The sequence below is a fragment of the Schistocerca americana genome, chromosome 2, assembly GCF_021461395.2.
Source record: "Schistocerca americana isolate TAMUIC-IGC-003095 chromosome 2, iqSchAmer2.1, whole genome shotgun sequence".
NCBI lineage: Eukaryota > Metazoa > Arthropoda > Insecta > Orthoptera > Acrididae > Schistocerca > Schistocerca americana.
Genome location: NC_060120.1, coordinates 838,798,630 through 838,821,268, shown reverse-complemented (window position 1 = coordinate 838,821,268; position 22,639 = coordinate 838,798,630). Strand labels below are relative to the sequence as shown.

At 39.9% G+C, this 22,639-nt stretch overlaps 1 protein-coding gene across 2 annotated transcripts in view; it reads right to left on the bottom strand.

Annotated features, from left to right (window-relative positions):
• Positions 1-798: 798 nt before the first annotated feature.
• The window catches only part of LOC124595560 (DNA excision repair protein ERCC-5 homolog), a 72,658-nt gene continuing 50,817 nt past the window's right edge, over positions 799-22,639 (bottom strand). For both annotated transcript variants that reach the window (XM_047134341.1, XM_047134342.1), the window contains exons 10-12: positions 21,458-21,709; positions 13,580-13,767; positions 799-2,460 (exon numbers count right to left, since the gene is read on the bottom strand). In XM_047134341.1, the coding sequence (XP_046990297.1) occupies positions 1,939-2,460; positions 13,580-13,767; positions 21,458-21,709 (962 nt within the window). In that variant the 3' untranslated portion in view covers positions 799-1,938. The remainder of the gene's footprint in view (positions 2,461-13,579; positions 13,768-21,457; positions 21,710-22,639) is intronic.

Here is a 22,639-nt window from a genome sequence, read left to right as displayed (position 1 = left end):
AAGATAAAGTCAATGAAAATAGACAACTTGGTGGTTACAGATTGTAGAGAAACAGCAAACATATTCAATGATAATTATATTACTCTGGTAGAAAACTTAAAAAAACTGGAAAGAAATAGTCCAAAAAGAAGGTTACTAAAGTACAAAAAAACATGCAGAACCATGTCCTTGCAAAAATTCACAGAAAATTGACTGGTGAAGATGTACAGAAACTGAAGACCAAGAAATCAGCTGTTGATGACAAAATATTGACCCATACAATAAAGCTAGTAAAAAAAAAAAAAACTTGCAATATACATACAATAAGGTGCATACACCTCTACATGACTAAACATGATTTTAAAATATTATTTTTTTGATGTGTATGATGACACAGCCATTTTACATGAGATTTCCCTCTATCTGAGATGTTTCGCAACAGGTGCTGGATGATGGTTTTTGACAGATACCAGTCAAACATTCATGATTAAATTGAACAGTGGCTTATGGTGTTATGTAATGTCATACCAGTACCTAAAGTATATTACAGTTGTAGAACACAAACAAAAAAAAAATGCTATCCACATAATATCATGTCTCCTGTTTCATCACTCTTCCCATAATACTGCCTTCAGGTTTGTTTCCTTTCTACAGCCACAGTACATTATCTTGAGTTTCTTTGTGTCAGGACTGTAGTGTTGGACACTTTTATCCTCAAGTAATTTCTGATACTCTTTAATTTTTATGCGGCACAAACAATCTGCACTCTTATTCTACGTGCTGAAATAAGTTTTGAGGATCACAGAAATTTCAAGATGATCACATATGACGACATGAATAACTGCCACAGTTTATTTGCCCCATTTCATTTAACAATACTAAGTGCTCGGACAGGCTCCATCAATTCCTTCGGTTTCAATGCAGGTAGGCAAGAAATAAACCAGAATATACGTTTACTAACAACATTGTTTAAAAAAATACCGACACAATTTCAACATAATTCATTTTGTACTATTTATCACAGAAGTATACACAACATGTACAAAAGAAAATATAAATTTTCAAAATACTTGGAAATACATGTACAATAAGAAAATACAAATGCACGCGAATACTGATATTCAACATCAAAATTAGTACAACAATATTATGATGATCAAGAAAAGCAAACAATGGAGATGGATACCTAATACAAAAAATAGAAGAATGCGCCTTTTCACAGAAAGAAGAACCAAATAACAACCTGAAATCATACAGAGAAGTCTGTAGCTGAGATGAAAAGACATTTCTTTTACAATATAACACTATCAACAATAAAACATTTATTTATTTACAGGTTACTCAGTTCAAATAAAACATTTAACACCATTTTTAATTTTGTTGCTTTGTTCTGTGTAGACATTGGATATTTTTATTTTTCGGAAGAAAAGAAAGGACTTGCAATCCAGGCTGAAAATTTTAATAAAAAATGCAACTGGCAAATGCTGCCTTTTATGCTGACTGTCTTCCTTTCCCATTTTTTTCTTTTAAATACTTGATTGACAGCTCTGAATGGTTGTTTGCACCCACAATTTTTAACAAGTCAGCAGATTTGCTGAATGGTGTCCTGGCATGCTTTTCTCAATTATGTTTCATGATAAAATGAAAATCTCTTGGAACTGAGGACTAAGTCAGTGAATGCATCATCCAAAAATTAACTGTATATATTTTTCTGTTCAATTTTTCTTAGTGAACAAATGGATGAGGATAGTATCCAACAACTCTGTTCACCACTGTGAAATAATGCGACAACAGTATTATAGGATTATTAAATACTTACATAAAATGATAGAAAACGTTAAATAATAGCAGTGAATGACAGAGCTCAAAACATATTATCCACATATACACACTTCAGTAGTATCTGGTTGCAGTAGAAATTTTGCTCCTAGAAAGAAAAACCAATTAGCTGTAAATGTGTTATTCATCACTGCTGCTTTCCGAGAGATTTGCCTCCTTCAGTTCTTTTGGCTTACTACGGGCTGACTTTTTTTTATTTTCTATCTTTGACATACGATATATTTCTATAGCCTTCAGTTTTGTTTTGAGGGAATCTATTTTTGCCTTCTCTCTCTGCAATATGAACTCTCCTGATTGCTTATAAGGATGAACATTTGTCTTTCTAACACGACGGACACATGCACTTTTCTGATTAGCAATGATTTTAACACTTTCCTCTACTGCCTGTGCTCCTTCAGAAGAAATTCCTGGCTGCTCTGTAACTGTAGTTGCCTCTTTAACTGACTTCTTTTTTTTGTTGTTCACTCTGGCAGTTTTTTCAGAGGTTTGTTTACGCTTTGGCCTGGGCTCTTCTTCCGTTTCAGATGAAGTTTCACCTCTGTCAATACGATCTACAGCTTTCTGCACTCGTTTACTCAGTTTCCCTTCCACAGGACGGAAAATTGGTTTACTTTTGAAATAATTTTCAATTGTCTTCTGTACCTGTAAAGTTACAAAAAGAAAACTTTTAAGGCAATGGCTTAGTATCTGTACATGTTCTGTTAAATTCAAATAAAAAATTTAAAGTTATGGTCCAACACTATGTACGTGTTTTATTATAGACTAAGCAGCCCTTATAGATATACCTACAGAAAATATATGTACTACCTTAAAACTGAATCTACCGTGAAGACCAATAGTACAACGCCAGCAACAACACACTGCAGCATAACCTGTTATCCAACTTCTACACTTATGATGGCAATAAGGGGCTAACAAACCAGATTTTTCTCAAGTGTAGAATACTTGCAACCAAAAATCAAGCTTCAGTTAAAATCTCCGGGCTGGGAGTCCATGGCTGATATCAAATGGTTGAGTGTGTGTGTGTGTGTGTGTGTGTGTGTGGGGGGGGGGGGGGGGGGGAGGAGGGGGGGGTTATGTATGGGGGGAATGTATAGAAATCAGATATTGCAAAGGGAAGGGAATTGTACAAGATACAGTAAAGGAAGTGACAGTTAATACCAACAGTTGAAGTTCAGATTTCCGCAGAAGTTTCGTTACTATCCAAAGATCTCAACTTTGGCCCTTCAACCAAATTTAACTATGTTGAACTAATCTCCTCCACATCTCTGCAATGGAAACACTTCTTGGCCATCAACCACTCCAACAAAAGCCAATCTAATTCCTACACTTCCTAATTCCTACACTTCTTCCCATTCTTATTACTGTCCAACTGTAATTACCCCTCTCCTACCTAAACATACAATGGTTAATTTCCAGGAATTCCTTAGTTACAACTTGGCCTCACCATCCTTCCCAAGGTCGCTTCCTAAGAACATCCACCTTCCAGCAGAACAGAGGGCAGCCACACACAGCCTCAAAACAGATGCTGACCTTATCATTCTACCTGAAGACAAAGGTCTGACCAACGTTCTGCCTATAAATACTGCGTCACTTATAAGGCCATGTGTGCAGGGATGGTGTTGTGATGAAGGAACCAATCACCTGACCACCAAAGTCCTGGATGTTTCCTCCGCACATCATCTTGCAGACATCTTAAAACTTCAAAATGAAACTGCTGGTTAACAGTCTGGCCAGAGATTACAAATTTCCGATGCACAAATCCACGAACATTCGGCCTCACTTGCTTTGCTTTTTCTGGTCTGGGAGACTTGGGAGTCCTCCATTATCATGGTACTTGCTTGGTTTCTGGGCCACACTCGTAACACCAACTCTCATCACCTGTAATGTCTTTGCTCAAAAAATTTGGATCACTTTCAATCTCTGTTTCCAAGTCCCTGCACACATTCATGCGCATGTTTATTTGTTCCTGTGTGAGAAGATGTGGAACCAATTTTGCAGCAACATGTGTAAATCCTTACTCAAGCCTGGCACAAGGTCCAACTCATGCCTGCCTCTGTTGAAATTTGGTCGATCATGAAACAACGATCCTTATTGATGCTGATTTTTTCAATGTTTTCCTCATTCTGCGAGGTTGAAGGGTGCCCAGAACAAGGTCGGTCTTCAACCATCATCTCACAACGTTGAAAGCCAGAAACAGTTGAAAACTTGTGAGTTTCCTCCCGGAAAGCCTCTTTAAGCATTTGGTGAGTCTCCACTGCTGATTTTTTAAAGTAGCAAACAAAAATTTTACACACACTGTCCATATTTTTAATGTTGCTATAATGACTTTCAAGCAGAACATGCCAACAATCAGAGAAACACAACACTAAGCTCACACATTTACCTACATGCTGCCTCTGCCAAGCACTTAAATGTGATTTGCAGAGTATCCATGTAGATGTAAATGCTGTCTGCACAGTTGTTTAACGGAGGTCTGTACCAAACCCATCTAGCAGTCGAACTCCGTACTATATCTACGAATGGCAGCACCCTTTCAGTCTGGTTGTTTTTTAAGGGTTCTCCCTCGCACACGCTTCTCAGCACATGCTTCCCAAAATCCACAAATCCAACAATCCTGGACATCGTATTGTAGCTGGTTATTGTGGCCCCACTGAAAGAATTTTAGCACTCACTGACCAATACCCCCAACGTATTATCCAAAGTCCCTTCTAATGCCACTTCCTCATACACCAACATCCCTCATGCCCAACCTCTTGCTGTTACTGAATATTACCTCTACCAATGTCCTTCAGACTCTAAACACACTACATCATTTGTATTACACCTTACTAACTTTATCCTAAAACACGACTAATTATCCTCTGAAGGGAACATTTACAAACAAATCTGTGGCACAGCCATGGGCACCTGCATGGCGCCCTCATATGCTAATCTGTTTATGGGCCATCAATAGGAAACTTTCCTAGCCTCCCAAACCCCTGGTCACGTTCAGATTCATTGATAATACTTCATGATCTGGACTCAGGGCCAAGACACCGTACCCTCATGCCTTCACAACATCAGCGCCTTCTCTGTTGTCCACTTTACTTGGTCCTTTTCAACCCAGCATGCAACCTTGCATTCCTTCACAGACAGGCACTACCCCCACACCTAGTCCACAAACAGATTTCCCGTTCCATACCCCCACACACCTCCAACCCTCCCATTACTCATACAAGAACCGGCTACAAAGGAGTGCCCCTTCATCACCAAATATCACCCCTGACTGAAAGAACTGAACCCTTTGTCAGGGTCTGATTATCTATCATCATGCCCTGAAATTAAGTACATCCTACCCCAGATTCTCCCCCCCCCCCCCTCCCCCCAAAGTAGTGTCCTGTCACCCACCCAACCTCTGCAACATCCTTGTCCATCCCTAAACTACTCCCATTCCCAACCCCTTGCCATGGGGATCATATTCCCATGGCAGAACTACCTAATCCACCCACACAGCACATTCTATGTCAGTCCTGTCACAGGCTTGTCCTATCTCATCAGAGGCCAGGCCACCTGCGAAAGTGGCCATGTCATACACCAGCCCTGCTGTAATCACTGAACAGCTTTTTATACTGGTATGACTACCAACCAGTTGTCTACCAAATGAATGGCCACCACCAAATTGTGGCCGAAAGCAAAGTGAACCACCCTGTGATACAGGGTCCGGCATAAAAAACTCCCCGATTACAAAGTTAACGTGCAGCGGACAGTAGAAGGAGCAGAGTGGTGGGGGGCGCGTCGTTAAGTAGCTGCCTACGTGCCGTTTTCAGTGTACGCCATGGCGTGGTCTGGTGAACATCGTGCCTTCGTAGTGGAAGATTTTATTCAAAATGGCGAATCGCCTATTAATACTCAACGTGCTTTTCGCGTTCGCTTTGCGCTCGGACGACGGGACCCTGTTCCCGATAAGAAAACAATTTATTCTTGGGTTGCTAACTTTCGTGAGACAGGTTCCGCATTAAAAAGGAAACCACCTGGACGACCACAGACTGCAACAGGCCCCGGAAATGTTGATGCAGTTAGAGCTTCAGTTCAACAATCTCCTCGACGATCCGCTAAAAAGCATGCGGCAGCATTACGGATATCTGATCGAAGTGTGAGAAGAATCTTGCATCGAGATCTTAAAATGCATCCTTACAAAATTGTAACTACGCAGGAACTGAGTGAACAAGACTGTGGTGTCCGTGTAAGTTTGTGCCAAGACCTTCTTCGGAACATTCGTCCCAACGATATTGTGATTTTTTCTGATGAAGCACACTTTCACCTTGCCGGAACAGTGAACAGCCAAAATTGCAGGTACTGGTGTGAACACAATCCCCAAGAACTTCATCAACGACCACTTCATAGCCCTAAAGTAACAGTATGGTGTGCTGTTTACAATTCTGGAGTGATCGGTCCTTACTTTTTCGAAGAAAATGACAGGAATTTAACCGTCAACAGTGAACGCTATTGTGCCATGCTCCGCGACTTTCTCCAACCGCAACTAAGGGAGCTTTTTGGTGAAATAGAGAACGTGTGGTTCCAGCAAGATGGTGCTACTGCCCACACAGCGCGGCAGTCACTGGCATTGGTGAAGGAAATGTTTCCTGGACATGTGATCTCGTTGCGTGGAGACATTGGCTGGCCCCCACGATCGCCGGACTTAACACCCTGTGCTTTCTTTCTTTGGGGCTATTTAAAAGCAAACGTTTATGAACAACGTCCACAATCTTTACGAGCCCTGAAAGAAGCAATTACACAAGAGGTTGAAGCTATTCCACCTGAAATGACTCAAAGAGTAATGAATAACTTCAGGGAAAGACTCAAACAGTGTGTCGACAGTGCAGGAAGCCATTTAAGGGATGTTTTATTTAAAAAGTAAGACCATAAGAGTATTTTCTAAAATGGCATAATATGTACTTTTATTTAGTATAAATAGAATTGTTCTACCTTATTTGTTTTTGTTTTTATTAGCTTTCCTTAAAGGGGAGGTTTTTCTGCCGGACCTTGTACAACATGCAGCTGAACATAGCATGCTTGATTTCAATGGCTGCTTGAAAACCTGGGCCATCTGAGTCCTCCCTTCCACCACTAGCTGTTCTGAACTGCACAGATGGGAGTTATCCTTACAAGAAATTCTCAGCTCTGGAAATGATCCTGACCTCAATCTATGGTATCCTAATGTCCCTACACCATCCACCCAACTGTTTCCACCCCCTCTGTCCTGTCACCCTCTCATAATTTGCCTCCCCTCACCCTCACTGTGCACTTGTCTCTCCCAGTGCACACTTCTCCCCTTTTCTGCTCCTCTCCTTTCCACTCCCTGTTTGCCTCTCCTTTCTCTCACTCACAGCCTCCTGACACTGCACCTGACAGACCTGTCCTGCCACCTTTAGTACCTGCACAGTCCACCACGCAGTGTAGATTCCTCTTTCCCCATCCATACCCTGTTAACCCTCCCCCTTCCCCACACCATTCTGGATTGTTGCCCCCATTCGATGTGTTTCTGTTGTATTCTTCTGGCCGGAATAGCCAGAGATAGCAGATAGCAGTCGTGTGTATGAGGTTTGCTTGCTTACGTGAATGAGTAGGCCTTTTTTTCTTTTCTGAAGAAGACTCTGGCTGAAAGCTTATGTCTAATAGCCTTTTCATTGTGGCTGTCTGCAGCTCAGTTTATAATCTGCATAATTAGTAGCAACCTATCCATTTCGTAATAGTGTTGATTCCAACCTGGACTTCTCAAACATTATAAATGTAAGAAATTTCAAGAACTTCTAGAATGACAAATACTAAAACCATAACTGCTGATGCTTGGAACTGAACTGATGACCCACACTACACCAGCCAGTGACCCTACCCACTACACCACATTGCATGCACCACAGTTAGTAGTATTGCTTCCTCTCCAGGAGAGACAGTGACCCCTTGCCACAAAAGCTCTTGCTGGAGCCAACTACAACACCCTGTAGTATGGCAGCAAAGGTGGATTCTTGCCTTCTGGTCATGATGTAACATTCTCTTCACCATGATGAGCATCGGAGCTAGCCGCTCTCGTTGAAGCTTCTCAGTAACTGAACGGATTTTCAGTTTCCTTGTACAAAAAACCACCACTTTTGATTGATGTTTCAGTACTGCAGCAGGGATCCATACAGAGGACACAGCTGACATCTCTGCACTTTTGTCTTCTTGATGAAAGGTCACAGTCCTCAACTTCATATGTGGAATCCGACAATGATGAAAGATAAGTCACGGCCCACACTAGCTATTCAGTAACTTTTCTGGTAGTTCCATAAAAAACCACACCAAGTCTCCTGGGGTGTATCTCATTGGCATTACAGCACTCTTGGTCTGTCTCCCAGTGTCCATGTTCCTTATTCAAGCCAGATGGCTTGCTCCTTTAGGCTTGATGTTGAGATGCTTCACATAGTCATTCTGAGTATCATTTGGTTGAAACAGGAACAGTATATCCATTGTCATTTCGGCCTCGCGATCTTGGAGTAGAAAGATGGTTGTGAAGCTTGTAGTGTCTTGCTTCATTGTATTGTATCGCAATCTCTCTGTTGGACAACTCCGTACACTGAGACAAAATCTGCCATTCGTCCGTGAGTGGTATAGGCACTTGCCATCCTGTAGGTGACATCACAATGTGAAATTACATCTGATACTAGTCTTGACTTGACAAATACACCATATAGGGTGTTCCGTGTTTCAAAGTGATGTCTTGTACAACAAGTTTTGTGATTTCTGGAGCTTGGGCAGTCAGTACAGTTTTAGTGACGGCTTATTGGGTGAGATAGTCAGTGAATACTATTATCCATCAATTCTGTTTGTTGACTCAGGAATCTTCCCAAGATGTCAATTACAATTCAGTGGAATGGTGCTGCTGGAGGTGACATTGGTACTAGATGCCCCAGAAGTAATTGCAGCATTTGCTTCTGTCATAGGCATTTCTTACAGTGGCATTTGCTTCTGTCACAGGCATTCCTTACAGTGGCTCACATGGAGTCTTAATGGATGGGTAAAGGCCTGGTCAATGATACCTGTGTCTAATTCTGTCTAGAGTTTTCACGAATCCCACGTGACAAGATGTAGGAGCACTTCCAAGACAGCTTGCTGCAGATGAGCTGGGAGAAGGAACAACCATTCCCGCTCTCGTAGATCACAGTTCCTTTTATGCAATGTTATGTTTATTAACTGGACTTTTCCTTTAGTTGGTTCCTCCACCTCAAAGGATTCTATTGTTTTCAGCAGTGTTGGATGTTCTCTTGGTTCAGTAATAATTTCACTTAGTGCAGTGATGACTGACATTTCATCCACCTGCTGTACTCAGCTATAAGAATCCTTGAATGGAAATTTGACATCCTTGTATATGCATCTGCTCTTGCATACCACAGTGACACCGTACTCCTGAAGCCTCAGTACCCATCTTACCAGTCAACCTGACAAATCCTTCAGGCCAGTCAGTCAGTCAGCATACGGAATGGTGGTCCATCACAGTGGTGAGTGGTATGACAAATAAATAAGACTGGAACTTGCTGATGGCTCAAACAGCTGCAAGGTACACTTTCTTGATAGTCCATCTCAGACTTGGAGAGTACCTGGATGAATAAGCTACCATCTTTTCGGCACATTCCTGAAATTGCTCTAGAACTGCACCTATACCATAACTGTTAGCATCAATGTGAAGTTATGTCTTAGCATTCTTGCATACAATGCTAGACCTGGAGAATATGTTAGCACCTCCTTAAGGAATGATCTTTCTTGCACGCTGTTCCAGGAAAGTTTGCCATATCTCTGTAGTAGTTCTTGCCCAGGATTTGCGTTGGCACTAGGTCCTTTATGAATGGCTAGTAGTATGAGCACATTCCAAGAACACTTCTCAAATCTTGACTATGCCAAGGAATTGGAAAATCAGTGATTGCACTATTTTCTCTGGATCACAATGGCCGTCTCGTCATGCACTAGGTGCCCTACAGTTTTTATTTCTTAGAAAACAGAGAGGCTCTTAGTAGGATTCAGACAGAAACCTGCAGTCTGAAACCATTTCAACACAGTTATCATGTGGCTTCGATATATATTAAATGTCTTTGGTGGGGGGGGGGGGGGGGGGGGAGATGATACCATCAATATAGCAAAACTTGTCATCCATTTAAGGTGCCAAAGCAGGTCATTCAACACAATCAAAGGTGGCTTGGAGCATTACACAGCCCAAATGGTGTTTCTTTGAACTCACAGAGGCAGTCTTTTCCCTTGGGTATTGTCAACTTCAACTTGTCAGTTGCCTGCCTCTAAGCGTGTAGTTTACAAATATTTTGCTCCTTTTAAACAGTCTAGCATGACACCAATGCAAGGCAATGCACTGCAAAAGATAGACATCTTTCTTCACTATTTTGTTCATTCGTTTGTAATCAACATAGAAATGCCATGTATCGACCTCCTCCTTCACAAGGAACACATGAGAAGACCAAGCAGTCTCTGAAAGTTCAATGATATCACCTTGCACCATCTTCTCCACTTCTTCCTGGGTTATACATTGTGTAGCCAGCAATGCCCTATATGAGTGCTGGCTAATTTGTGTATGATCTCTAGTGTTGATACAGTGTGCTTCCATAGGCCCTTTTGTCTATCTTTTCTCCACTCTAGATTTGAAAGCATCCAAAAACTGATGCAGATGGCTGTTATTTGCCACCATTGTTCCTCAATCAGGCCAGATTCTGTGGGTAGTTCTAAGGTAGCTTTCAACTTATGTTACCTGGAGGGGTAGTGAATTACAACTCTTCGTCAACAGAACTATGAAGCACTTTCTCGACGGGTTGACTATCCTTATGCACATACCTTAGGGATGAGTTGCCATTACTTGTGGCAAATAGTGACACAAGTTCTCCTCGAAAACCTGCAATGCTTATGAAAGACCTCTAAGTCTTCCCTTCAGTGACAGGGGCAGACTGTGGTGCTGAACTCTGGAACTGGTGATTACGACAAGATAGCTATCTCCCCCAGTAATGTCCGCAGTTTGTGGTTTTGCGGTTGCGTTCTTGCTTCCCAAGCATGCGGTCCCGGGTTCGATTCCTGGCAGGGTCAGGGATTTTCACCTGCCTCAAGATGACTGGGTGCTTGTGTTGTCCTCATCATTTCATCGTGATTCATGGAAGTCACAAGATTGGACTGAGTAAAGATTGGGAATTTGTACAGGCACTGATAACCGTGCAGTTGAGTGCCCCAAAAACCAAACATCATCATCATCATCATCATCATCGTCGTCTCCCAGTAGTGGCTGCTGTTCTCCATAGTGTGCAAGAAATCAACAACACACTTATGCCAGACATCACTTCGCTGCAGTCAGTGAATCGAGTGCGCCACCGATCTGTCTGACTGACTCCCTTATGAACTAAACTGCTGGAGTATCTATGGAGTGAAGAAGTGGACGATGTTCACCAGACTCCATTTGTCATGACTGCATAGTGCTTCTACTATGGAGGTATCAGCTGTTTTCCTTCTGCTGGGCTGAGTTTGTTATAGTAAAGAACTGTTTACTAAAAGCTTTTGGTCCTGTTTGTTGCATTTGTGTTAGCCTTTCTTTCGTCACATAACGAAGGTGATGTGAGTCTGTTTGGCTGCCCTGACCCACTACATTCTGGTGAAGCCTGCTGCCCAGTTTACCAAAAATGCTGATGATGTGTTTTGCCCTGACCCAGTCTTGGTGCAAAGTGTTTTCATTGTGAACATCTCTTGTCGACATTGCCATTATATAGCAAGATGGCTTCAATTTGCCTCTTACATATACATATATGTGTATCCTTTATTTGTTTCTGATTAATAACCTATCAATAATGTGCTCTTACAGATCTAGCACTAACTCGTCATACTTATGAGCATTGGCAAATGCGCATTCAAAATTATCAATGTCAGTAATAATCACTATGAAGTTCATGTGTAACAGATACACTTTTACTATAAAATAAAGCTATGAATAAATAAACTGGCCTAAAATAATGTCAACATCATCTGTATATGACAGAAACATACCTACGTGCATTTAATGTATACACAGTGCAGTCTTCCATTCTTCTTTGAAGCAAATATGTCTACAACTGTCCTTTTCTATGGAGAGCATTGCCAATGCACTCAAACAACTCTTGTTAATTGTACTACTTAAAAAGTCATGATCCTCATCAGAGTTGAGAAGCATCCCTTGGTCTCAGCAGCAGTAGTCATGGGTACCCAGCAAACAATTCTCAAAAGTTCGCTTGTTTCTAAAAGTTATTTCAATCAAGGACTGAACAAGATTGTGGTAGTACCATTCACGATTTGGAAATACTACCATCTGTAGATAACCGCCGCTTATGATTTGAAAGCCTTATTGTCTGAAGTCAACTCGTAGTTCAATTTTAAAATGTCCCAACTCTATAAATGGATATGCTTCTATAGCCTGTGCTATCAACTGAATAGGGAAATGTTTTTCATATTTTGCAGAGGTTATTTCTGAACATGCTGTATCAGGAGCAACAGATTTTTTCTAAAAACTTTTTGAAGACATTATATACAATCTGTTTCTCACTTGTTTTTAATGTTTTTCTGCACCTATGTTTCACTACAGAATGTGAAGCAACTTCTCATAACAAGACAGAGAAAGAAACTGTCCAATGAGATTTGAAATCAGATCTACACAAGTTAAGCATTTAACATTATGATTAGCAAAAACAGCAAAGGTGTTAAATCTTTTAGTGTGCTTCAGTACGTCATTTGTGTCAGAACAACAACAAAATAACTAATACATGAAGAGGGCCTATTTCCAATGTTATCACAACATTTGGTGTAGGCACACTGCATCCAGCAATCAATCGCTGAGTTGGTATTTATCTACATTAAGAGTTCATATTGCGATGACCACAGAACAGTGTATAGCAATGCGAATGATAGGGAGTGGGGCTACAGCAAGGTACAAAGGTACTGGTGAAGACCACAACTGTGACCAGTGGATAAGTTAACACCCATGACAGCAGCTCCAATCCAATATGAATGATTACATTAAGAAGCCCATTCTGCACCACAGAGGAAATTATGAACACCATATCTGCATTCGTAACACTTCTTTCCAACTATGGTCAGATGGTCACTTATAATAATAGCCCCACCCATAAAAACAAATGTAAAAATTAAATAATTATAATATTTGCCAAAATAAAATTTCTGTCGTCAAGAGGTATAAGATCTGATCAGCAAAAATTTCAAACTAGGGGAAAATAGAAACCAGGAGAGTGAAAATAGGTAGAACAGTGAGAAGAATAATAGATGAAAGAGAAGTGCTCTGAACTAAAGTAAAGATATACTGATACAGCCCACAATAAGAACAACTTCATGTTGTCTGTTTCCTAAAATTTTTACTTTAGGTTTCAAAAATGGTTCAAATGGCTCTGAGCTATATGGGACTTAACTTCTGAGGTCATCAGTCCCCTAGAACTTAGAACTACTTAAACCTAACTAACCTAAGGACATCACACACATCCATGCCCGTGGCAGGATTCGAACCTGCGACCGTAGCGGTCACGCGGCTCTAGACTGTAGCGCCTAGAAGCGCTTGGCCACTCCGGTACTTTCGGTTTCTTACCTACATGTATATGACAGTGATCTTTCACTCCAGATGTTTATGTTCGGCTCAATAAAATTACATTGATCACGAATTTATATTGATGATGTTTTCCTAGTGAAACCAATTTGTAAATGCGGGAATCCATTTACTTACATTTCTCTCACCGAGTCTCTTCAATACAGGTAAAAGAATTTCATCAGTCCTCATCTGCGTCCACCCAAACTTCTCTCTTGCAAAATTTCGCAGTGCTGACACATCAGGAGTGCTCCACGTAAATGTTTCTTTCGAATGATCAATCTCAGGAAAGACATATGCTTCTACAACAGCAGTGTTAGGGAATCCTGTGCAGACATCAACAACCAATAAGTATCAGCAGTAAACACACACACACACACACACACACACACACACACACACACACACACACACACACACACCAAGTTAGTTAGTATTTGTTTGTTTACTCAATCTTTAGTTCTGTGTTCCTTATACTCGAATCGGCAGAAATTGTAGGTTTTTGTGCAAAAAATTTGCTTCAGTTACTGCCAACCTTTGATAAAGTACCATAACTGTTCAATGTTTCCTCTCATTTTCTAGTGAACTATTGGAGGATGATTCTGGTATATTGGACTACAAAAAAATATTTAAGGGGGCGTTACCTCCAACAGTCAGTTTTATATCAATTGTTTCTTCTAATTAAAAACAGAATATAGTTACTATCTCTTAGGTTAGATTGCCATCACTATCACCCCCTCACTTCCCACATCAGTCAGTTTGCAGGGTAGAGCTGATTCCATTTATTTACTACTACTACCTGTCACAGTACTTCACAGGAAGGAACTAAAACCCACCACTCACTGCAGCCTTCTCTGCCAGTGCTAAAGAAAATGTGAACAAAGTATACATCTATTTTTAAAGTGACTACTCTGCAATTAACAATTAAATGCCTGGATGGGGGTTCAACAAACCAATTTCATATTATTTCTCTGCAGTTCCAATCTCTAACAGCGTGAAGGGAAAACCAACACTTGAATCTTCCTGTCCCAGTATCGATGCATTAAAGGAATACAGAGAGGTCCTTTTTCTGCACTGAGGTTGAATAACAAGACTTGGAAGTCTGCATGAAATGGCGATTTCGGAACTGCTCTTGTGAGAGGCCGACTGCCAATTGCACCACAGATTGTTGAATAAGTTACTGCTGCCAAGGCTGAGAATGCTGGACACAATGTGTGAGCATCAAGAGTGCATGATCTGTGCCATGAGAGTTGAGCATTTCATGGTGCTGCAAACAACTGTGAAATGGCATCTCTAGTGCAGTTCCAGGTTGTCAGTCATGCAGATGATGATTAAACTGAGCACTGTTTGTAATCATAAATGTAAACATGGTATGCAATTAACGAATGTTATGCTCTCATGTATTTCTTTCAATAAATTATTCATTGTTTATCTTCCACAAGTCCTTACAAATGTTTCCACTAAGTTTCATTGTCCTATGATCACTCGTTTTTCATGAGAGCCCTCTTAAGTAACAAAAGTTTAGTTATAACCACCACATATTTGTTCCAAAATCCTATTGAACATCAACATTAGTGATATGGGTCTGTAATTCAGTGAATTACTCCTATTTCCTTTCTTGACTTGTGAAATTTTCCAGTCTTTAGGTGTGGATCTGTTGCTGAGCGAATGATTGTATACAACTGTTATGTACAAAGCTATTGTATCAGCATACTCTGAAAGGTAACTAACTGGTATACAATCTGATTTGGAGGACTTGCCTTTATTATGTGGTTTAAGCTGTTTTGCTACACCAGGGACATATGATTCTCAGTAACTCATGTCAGCAGCTGTACTTGATTCAAATTGCGGAACACTTATTTCATCCTCTTTGCCGAAGGCATTTTGGAAAACAGTAACATCAACATTGCTATCATGCAGATAAAGTACTAATTGTGCCTTGCATGTGGTGTACTTTACATAACGGCAATAAACACTCCACCACTAACTGTATTTAATCTATCCTTTCCAAACAATGATTGGTTCTTTGTAAAAATTTTGGCTGAACTTATCTCTGATTCAGGCAGCTTCCAGTACTATAATAATTTGAGCTTCAGTGCTTCCTATTAGTGGTTGGAGCTCTGGTTCTTTTCCAATGCAGTCACAAAAATTTACAACTACAATAAAAACTGTTGCTAGGTCTACCCTCCTTGCGTTTGCCTGGCACTCTTCCAGACTTATACCCTTTTTGTAATTGCTGGAGACCCTGTAACCTAAAAAACTTCCCAGTCCACACTACACAGCTCCCTCTACCTCTGTAGCTGCCTTCTAAGTGTTGTGGACACCTAATCTATGAAGCAGGATCCAATGCCCCAACACCCTGTGGCACAAGTTAAGGAATGTGAAGTCTAAATGGTTGCAGAAATGACAGAGCCTCTGATTCAGACCCTCCGTTTTGACGCTGTACCAAAAATCCACAAATTAATACTGTGGGCGATGCTGCATATAGTAAGCTCTGCCTTCATCTCGCAAAAAAAAAACAAAAAAAAAAAAAAAAAAAACAGACAGTTTTTACCCCTTCACACAGCCACCCAAATCCAGAGAATCTCTTTCAATAAAAAATGACACATAACATTAGGACAAACATGAGCCACCATCTGCAGCTGGCTGCATACTATGGTCTTCACGACATCCAGAAGCATCCATTTCAAATCCAGGATGACTCACCCCAGTTTGCACACTTAAATCCCAAAATGGGATGAAAATTCAATTGAGTTAACAGTGATTTCTAGTAGTATGTACCTCAGATCATTGTACAGCATTATGTGGTGTTCCTCTACCAGCAAGTCACTGTTCAAATCATGTTAACAAGCTTGTCCTGTATACTAATGGCACTGGCTGTCTTGAGTTCCGGTGTCATGTCTACTTCCGTGTCACCGTTAGTTACCTCAGCCTGTGTGAGGACAGCTTTAGGGATATGATTGCCAAGTTTCTTCCCTTACTTGGCAGTCATATCCCTAAAGCTGTCCTCACACAGGCTGAGGTAGCTAACGGTGACACGGAAGTAGACATGACATCGGAACTCATGACAGCCAGTGCCATTAGTATACAGGACAAGCTTGTTAACATGATTTGAACAGTGACTTGCTGATAGAGGAACACCACATAATGCTGTACAATGATCTGAGGTACATACTACTAGAAATCACTGTTAACTCAATTGAATTTTCATCCCATTTTGGGATTTAAATTGAATATACGGTACTTACTCAATTATAAGACAAAGTTTTTTTCCCAAATTTGTCATTTGAAAAATACAGGGTTGTCTTATATTCGTAGATTAAACTACTGCTGCTGAGTTCAACATTCTTACATTGTTTAGTAGACTATGTAGGATTAGCCTAACCTTTAGAGATGAAGCTTTGGCTATTCACGTCACGTGCAGATTCATTTTGCACAATTAAGAATGGCAGCACTCAGCAAACGATATTCACGTTCCAACTGGCTCAAGATTTAGGAATATGCCAAAAAATAACATGACATTGAATCACACGGCTTTGGGGAACTGATATGCGAGAAATTATGAATCAGCTAATGCAATAGGCTATTGCTCTGATTAAAATTTGACAGTCTTGTGAAATGTAGGAGGAAATTTCTATCACATTACAAACTTTTGTTGGATTTACAACAAACGTTCTCATAAATGTATGGGTATTGTGCACAAACATTAACTATGCCTTTTAAATAAAAGTGACATACAAAAACGGAAGTGTTGAAGCCAGACCAATATTTTACTTGGTAATGAGCGACTACTTTGACTTACTAAGTGGATTGCAAATGAGAAATTCAGTCACTGTTCACATGTTAAAATAGTGGGTAAAGATGTTATCTGCTTTTAATCAGTTTTAGAACATGATAGTGACATTCAAAGAAGAAAAATTAATCCAGAATGAAATGTCTAACAAAGGGAATAAATCACATGAAACAGCTGGTAACTGTTATTGTGAGAATAAATTACAGTGGCAAGACCTGTTGTAGAGATAATACCAACAGATATCACTAAATTGTGGGATGAGAAAAAGTTTGAAAACAGGACTGAATCAGAATTGCCATCTTTAACTTATGTATCAGATAGTGTTGTTACATATGACCTGCACATTAGAGTATATTTCAGTCTGTTTTTCACCAGTGCTCAAGCTCAGCACTGCAGAAGGGTTGGAAGGGGAACAGTGACACCAGCTTGACTGAGAGCTCAGAGCTCACCTCAGTATAGACATAAAATCGAATACGTAGTCAGAAAAAGAAACAGCTGTGTTCTCAGGTCCCACTGTAATACCACCTCAGGAATAGCAACATATTGGAAAGAAACAGCCAAATATTTACGATAATGAAGATATAATTTCATAGCTGTGCTATTAAAAGGATGATGATATTAAAAATAGTGATACCACAGACAACAGGGTTAGTAAGCAAAACAGGTAGAAAATGAAATTGTCTGAAAGTTAATGTAAACCATTTATCTTATTTCTCTTGGTACTAGCAAAATGCAGACAATAAATAAATAGCGTAAGTTTAGAATAGGTATAATGTTTACTTTTTGGCAGATACTTTATGTCAATAAAACAGTTTGTATTTCTGATTACCCAGAAGATCTTAAAAATAATATTTTTCTCCACGAGGCTCTCAAAAAATGGGGGGTTTGTCTTATATCCAGCGTTATCTTATACTCAGCTAAATATGGTAGTTAAGGTATAGTGTCTAATGTCAGTTGGCACTTGCATATTATGCATATTCTCGATGTTTTATATACTACGAAGACACTGAAATAACGTCCTTCATCAAATAGATTTCAAGATCGAGATTCGTTTCGTAATTTCATTCAAATGGAAGAGGAGATTTTTTCTAAGTTTCTCACCATCATTGAAAAGGCTATTTAACGGCAAGATACAAACATAACCAAATCCATAAACACAGAGACAGGTACATGTATTTTACAGAAAATTTCAAAATAACAGAACTTTCCAGTGAGTATGACTTGTGTTTACTTTCAGTACTACACTGTTAGCCACAATAAGATTTCTGGCCACTAGAGGAATATTCCTGTCACTGGCCTTTGGAACAAGAACTGCAGCAAATACATTATTGTCTTTTGAGGAAATACTTCTGTTAAAAGAATAATAAAAACCCAGAATTTCTTAGGTAAGAAAAGCTGGGAAGGGGGTGGGGGAATGGAAGATGGCAGGCGCAAACCTCTTATCGTGCTCTAAACAACTCAAAAGTTCATGACACTACTAATTGTGCTACAACTTCGACATAACAATCTAACAATCGCACCTCCATACATGGCCTACAGTGTCTAAAGACTGTACCTACAAATGTCATTACTTCATATTTAATATGCAAATTTATCTGAAAGACAAGATTTTGATAAATCACCATTGTGCAATCACATTGGAATGGTATGCTTTTGTAGCACACAAGTTATAATGCCAAAAACATCAACTCCAGGATGCCCTCATCTACTGAGATGTAGTGTCCCATCATATTATTATAACAAATCATAGCTAAAAGGACACATTTTTGAGAGATGCTCAATTTTGTGATGGTTTGAAACTGAAACAGCTCATACTCACACCACACACACTACAAAAAAAAAAAAAAAACAGCAAATATGAAATTTAACACCATACTACATGATGGCTCCTATGTTCTGCTTGTAATGTAAAATGATGTCACATTTCATTGGCCACGATCCTCCCCATGAGGCAAAAATCTGACATGCCAAATTCTTCATTTCATGCTCCGCAGTGCAGTGAAGCATGGAATTCCATGCTGTTATATCCTCAGATCCACATCCATGTGTGTTTTCATGTCCCATGACAGAACGGCTTAAGGGGCCACATTATGCTCCCAACTACCAGTAACCGCACCCTCTGTGACTGTCCAGAGCATGCAATCCTAGAGGCTTCCCCTGAAACAAACACAGAAAGCGACTGCATCTGGCTCAGGATCTTCATCAGACAAAGACATTCCCTGAAACCTGTTCATCAGGCAAACCAGGGAGGCCCTTCAATCAGCCCTTCAGAAAGTCTTTCGCTGGCTGCCACACCTTGAAGCGACCTTCCATTTGACCACGGATGAGAGGTCAATCTCACTGGCGGCCACAGCGAACTGATCATGGGAAACAAGGGACATGCTCAATGTCCCTTGCATCTCCACATCTGATCCCCACAGTGATTCCTATTAGCAACAGTCTCAAGCTGCATGATGGAAGCCAGCACTGCTTGGAGCTGGGAGCGAAGGGTCAAAAAGACAGCGGAAATATATATTGGACATTTATTAAATCGTGGAACTGTGTCCAATAAATAAACAAACATGTATAAACTTTCATAATTGAAGCTAAAGAGCATACAGGAAAATCAAAACACATTGCTTATTATTAGAAGCTGTGTCAACTCACAAACAAAATGGTGTGCCTGCTGCGCTGCAGCAGGGACGGAAACTACCACCTAGCTGTTGGCTTAAACCTACACCTTGCCTCTGTGCTCTGGGAAAGCTGTCGTCACTTGACTGACTGCAGCTTCTCATAGTATAAAATGTTTACAAACTCTAAACACACACATTGACCCTTGATTTTACACTTATTGACTGTTGATGCACACAGTGCACATATAACATTCATCCACAAGCTATCTGGTCACTCAGAATCTGAGCAAAATAGCACTTTTCAGATTTTAGGAGGGCAGATATGAATGCCGCTTCAGAAGATGCAACAAATTTTCAACGTGGTTACTTTTAAGGCTCATGTACTTTTATATTTGCTGGAATACACAGACTTCTACTTCTAGCATCTTTTAAGTTTAATTTCAGTGTGATGTTAACCATACTTCTCAATTTTGAGACACTGCTTATAGATCCAAGCGCATGAGGGGAACGGGAGTTGAGGTGGGGGAATTGCTTGCTCCATCATTTTATTTGACTACATCTTCAGGATTAATTTACCTAATAAATATATTGCATATGTTAAAGATTACATGATTTTGAGGATCCTAGAGCAGAGATCTGGTCTGATTTCCTGTGATTTTTGTGGGCCATTCAGCAAATAAATTAGTTGAAAACATACACGATAACTTTTTAAAGCAGCAAAGGCATAGAGAAGTTGTGTCATAATCCCGATAATCAGAGGGAAAAACAGCAGTAATCAGAACCCAGGAGACATGCCATTTGTACAGTTTAACTCGCTGTGCTTCCCCTTGTGTACAATAACGCTATTAAGATGTAGCACACAGCAGAGGGAGATGTACGGTAAAGCACCGCAAACTGTGATGTTCACAATACTGCAGTCTCACCAGATTTTAAATAGCACACAGCCCTTTGACACATGACTGCTTCCTCTGATGAGATGACCACTAATGTGGTACTCTTGTGATACTACTGCTCTCTGAAAAATATTTTCAGTGGAATTCGCTTAATACACCTGAAAATTTGCCTCATATCTTGAGTGACAGTGAGAAAAGTACCAAAAAATTACAGACATATTTAATTTGTATAGGAAACCGTATTTTCAATTTGTTCTCCAAATCCAAGGCTGAAAATAACTTTTTTCTATCATCCAGCATTTGTGTGTGCTAGTCTTACTCCCTATTTCCCATTTGTTCTTTCTTCTATACAAAGTAACTGTTCAGAAGTTATGAAAGAATGAGATTTGGCCAGTTGCTATTACTCTTCTGCTTCGAATATTGTGAAGAACGACAAAGCTTTTTAATGTATATGTAAGTGAAAGCACCATAACCAATGACTTTTTAAAAATATAACATATTCTGGAAGATATATATGAAATTGTCAAAGCAATCTTCTATCACCCACATACTTTTTCTCTTGTCACCTTTGGTGACAATGAAGCTAGTCCTTTATCTTCACAAGACATGTAAGCCAGAAAAGCTAATATGATCTAAGTACACTTTTAAATTCACACATTTTTGACTAAATTTTCTTCACATGTGCTACAGATTGAACAATCTTATAAGGAAAACAAACCTTCACTTAGTTTAATGTCTCTTAGCTTATGCCTGAGTGCTGATCTCCCACCAGGTCCAGCAGCTTTTCCTGTGATAAGCCATTCACGAAACTTTCTCAATCCCCTGGTGATTGCTTCTACAGAATCTTCATTTCCACAAGGAAAGGCTGAAATTATCTCCAATGCTGTTACAGGGCCAATGCCTGATAATCCAGTAGTGTAATCACTACCAACCAGCAAAGCCAGTACTATAAGCTGCCTGCGTGTCAATCCTGTGAAATAAAAGACAAGAATGACTGTTACAAGGATAAAGCTATTGCAATTGTCTACTTATATTTTTATTCTTTTTACTGTCACAGAATTTGTGGACACAATGCATTAAAAACATATGAGGTGTCGCATGAATGTAAATGGGGCATTTCACTATTTCACTTACATTAATTAATGATCTCACTGTACAAAGAACAATGGGAGCACAGACGGAACATTAAGAACCAGAAAGTAAACATTTCCCATTATCATTTCAGGTCACTACTACGAAAAGCAGTCACTGAAGAAATGATTGATCACACACTGCATTCCATTGTTGCTCATAAATACACACACACACACACACACACACACACACACCTGTAACTCTGCTGGATGTACCAATGGAAGACATGGAGCTATCGATCTAGACAATGACGCTACATTTACAGACTCTGCCAGATAATGCACCGTACAGCTCTCACCATTGTGCCTGTGTATGAGGTGGCTAAACTGATTCAGCACCTGTTGACTGGTATACTTTATCAGTCAAGGAGCTAACTAACTACTGTGATGGTTTCCATCATTGCCTATCAATGTCACCCATCCTCTGACAACCTCCCTGTATTCAGTTGTGTGAATTCTTTTATAAAAAGATGAGGAAACTTATTTTATTTTACTGTGGCCTTATTTGCTTTTGTTGCATGTTACTGGATACTTATCCTGGTGTAGTGAATAACTGTTGTCTTAAGAGAATGAGTCACAAAACATACATTGTGCATTTCCTACATAAAACTGATGCAAACATGCTCTGAAAGACAATTCAACTGCTCTTTCAGAGTACGTCAAGACAATATGTTGCAACAGATGACTTGTGTAAGACCCCAGTTAATCCAAATGTCTTCAGTTAAAACTGCTGTGCACATAGCAAAATCTTTATTGTGCCAGAGGAC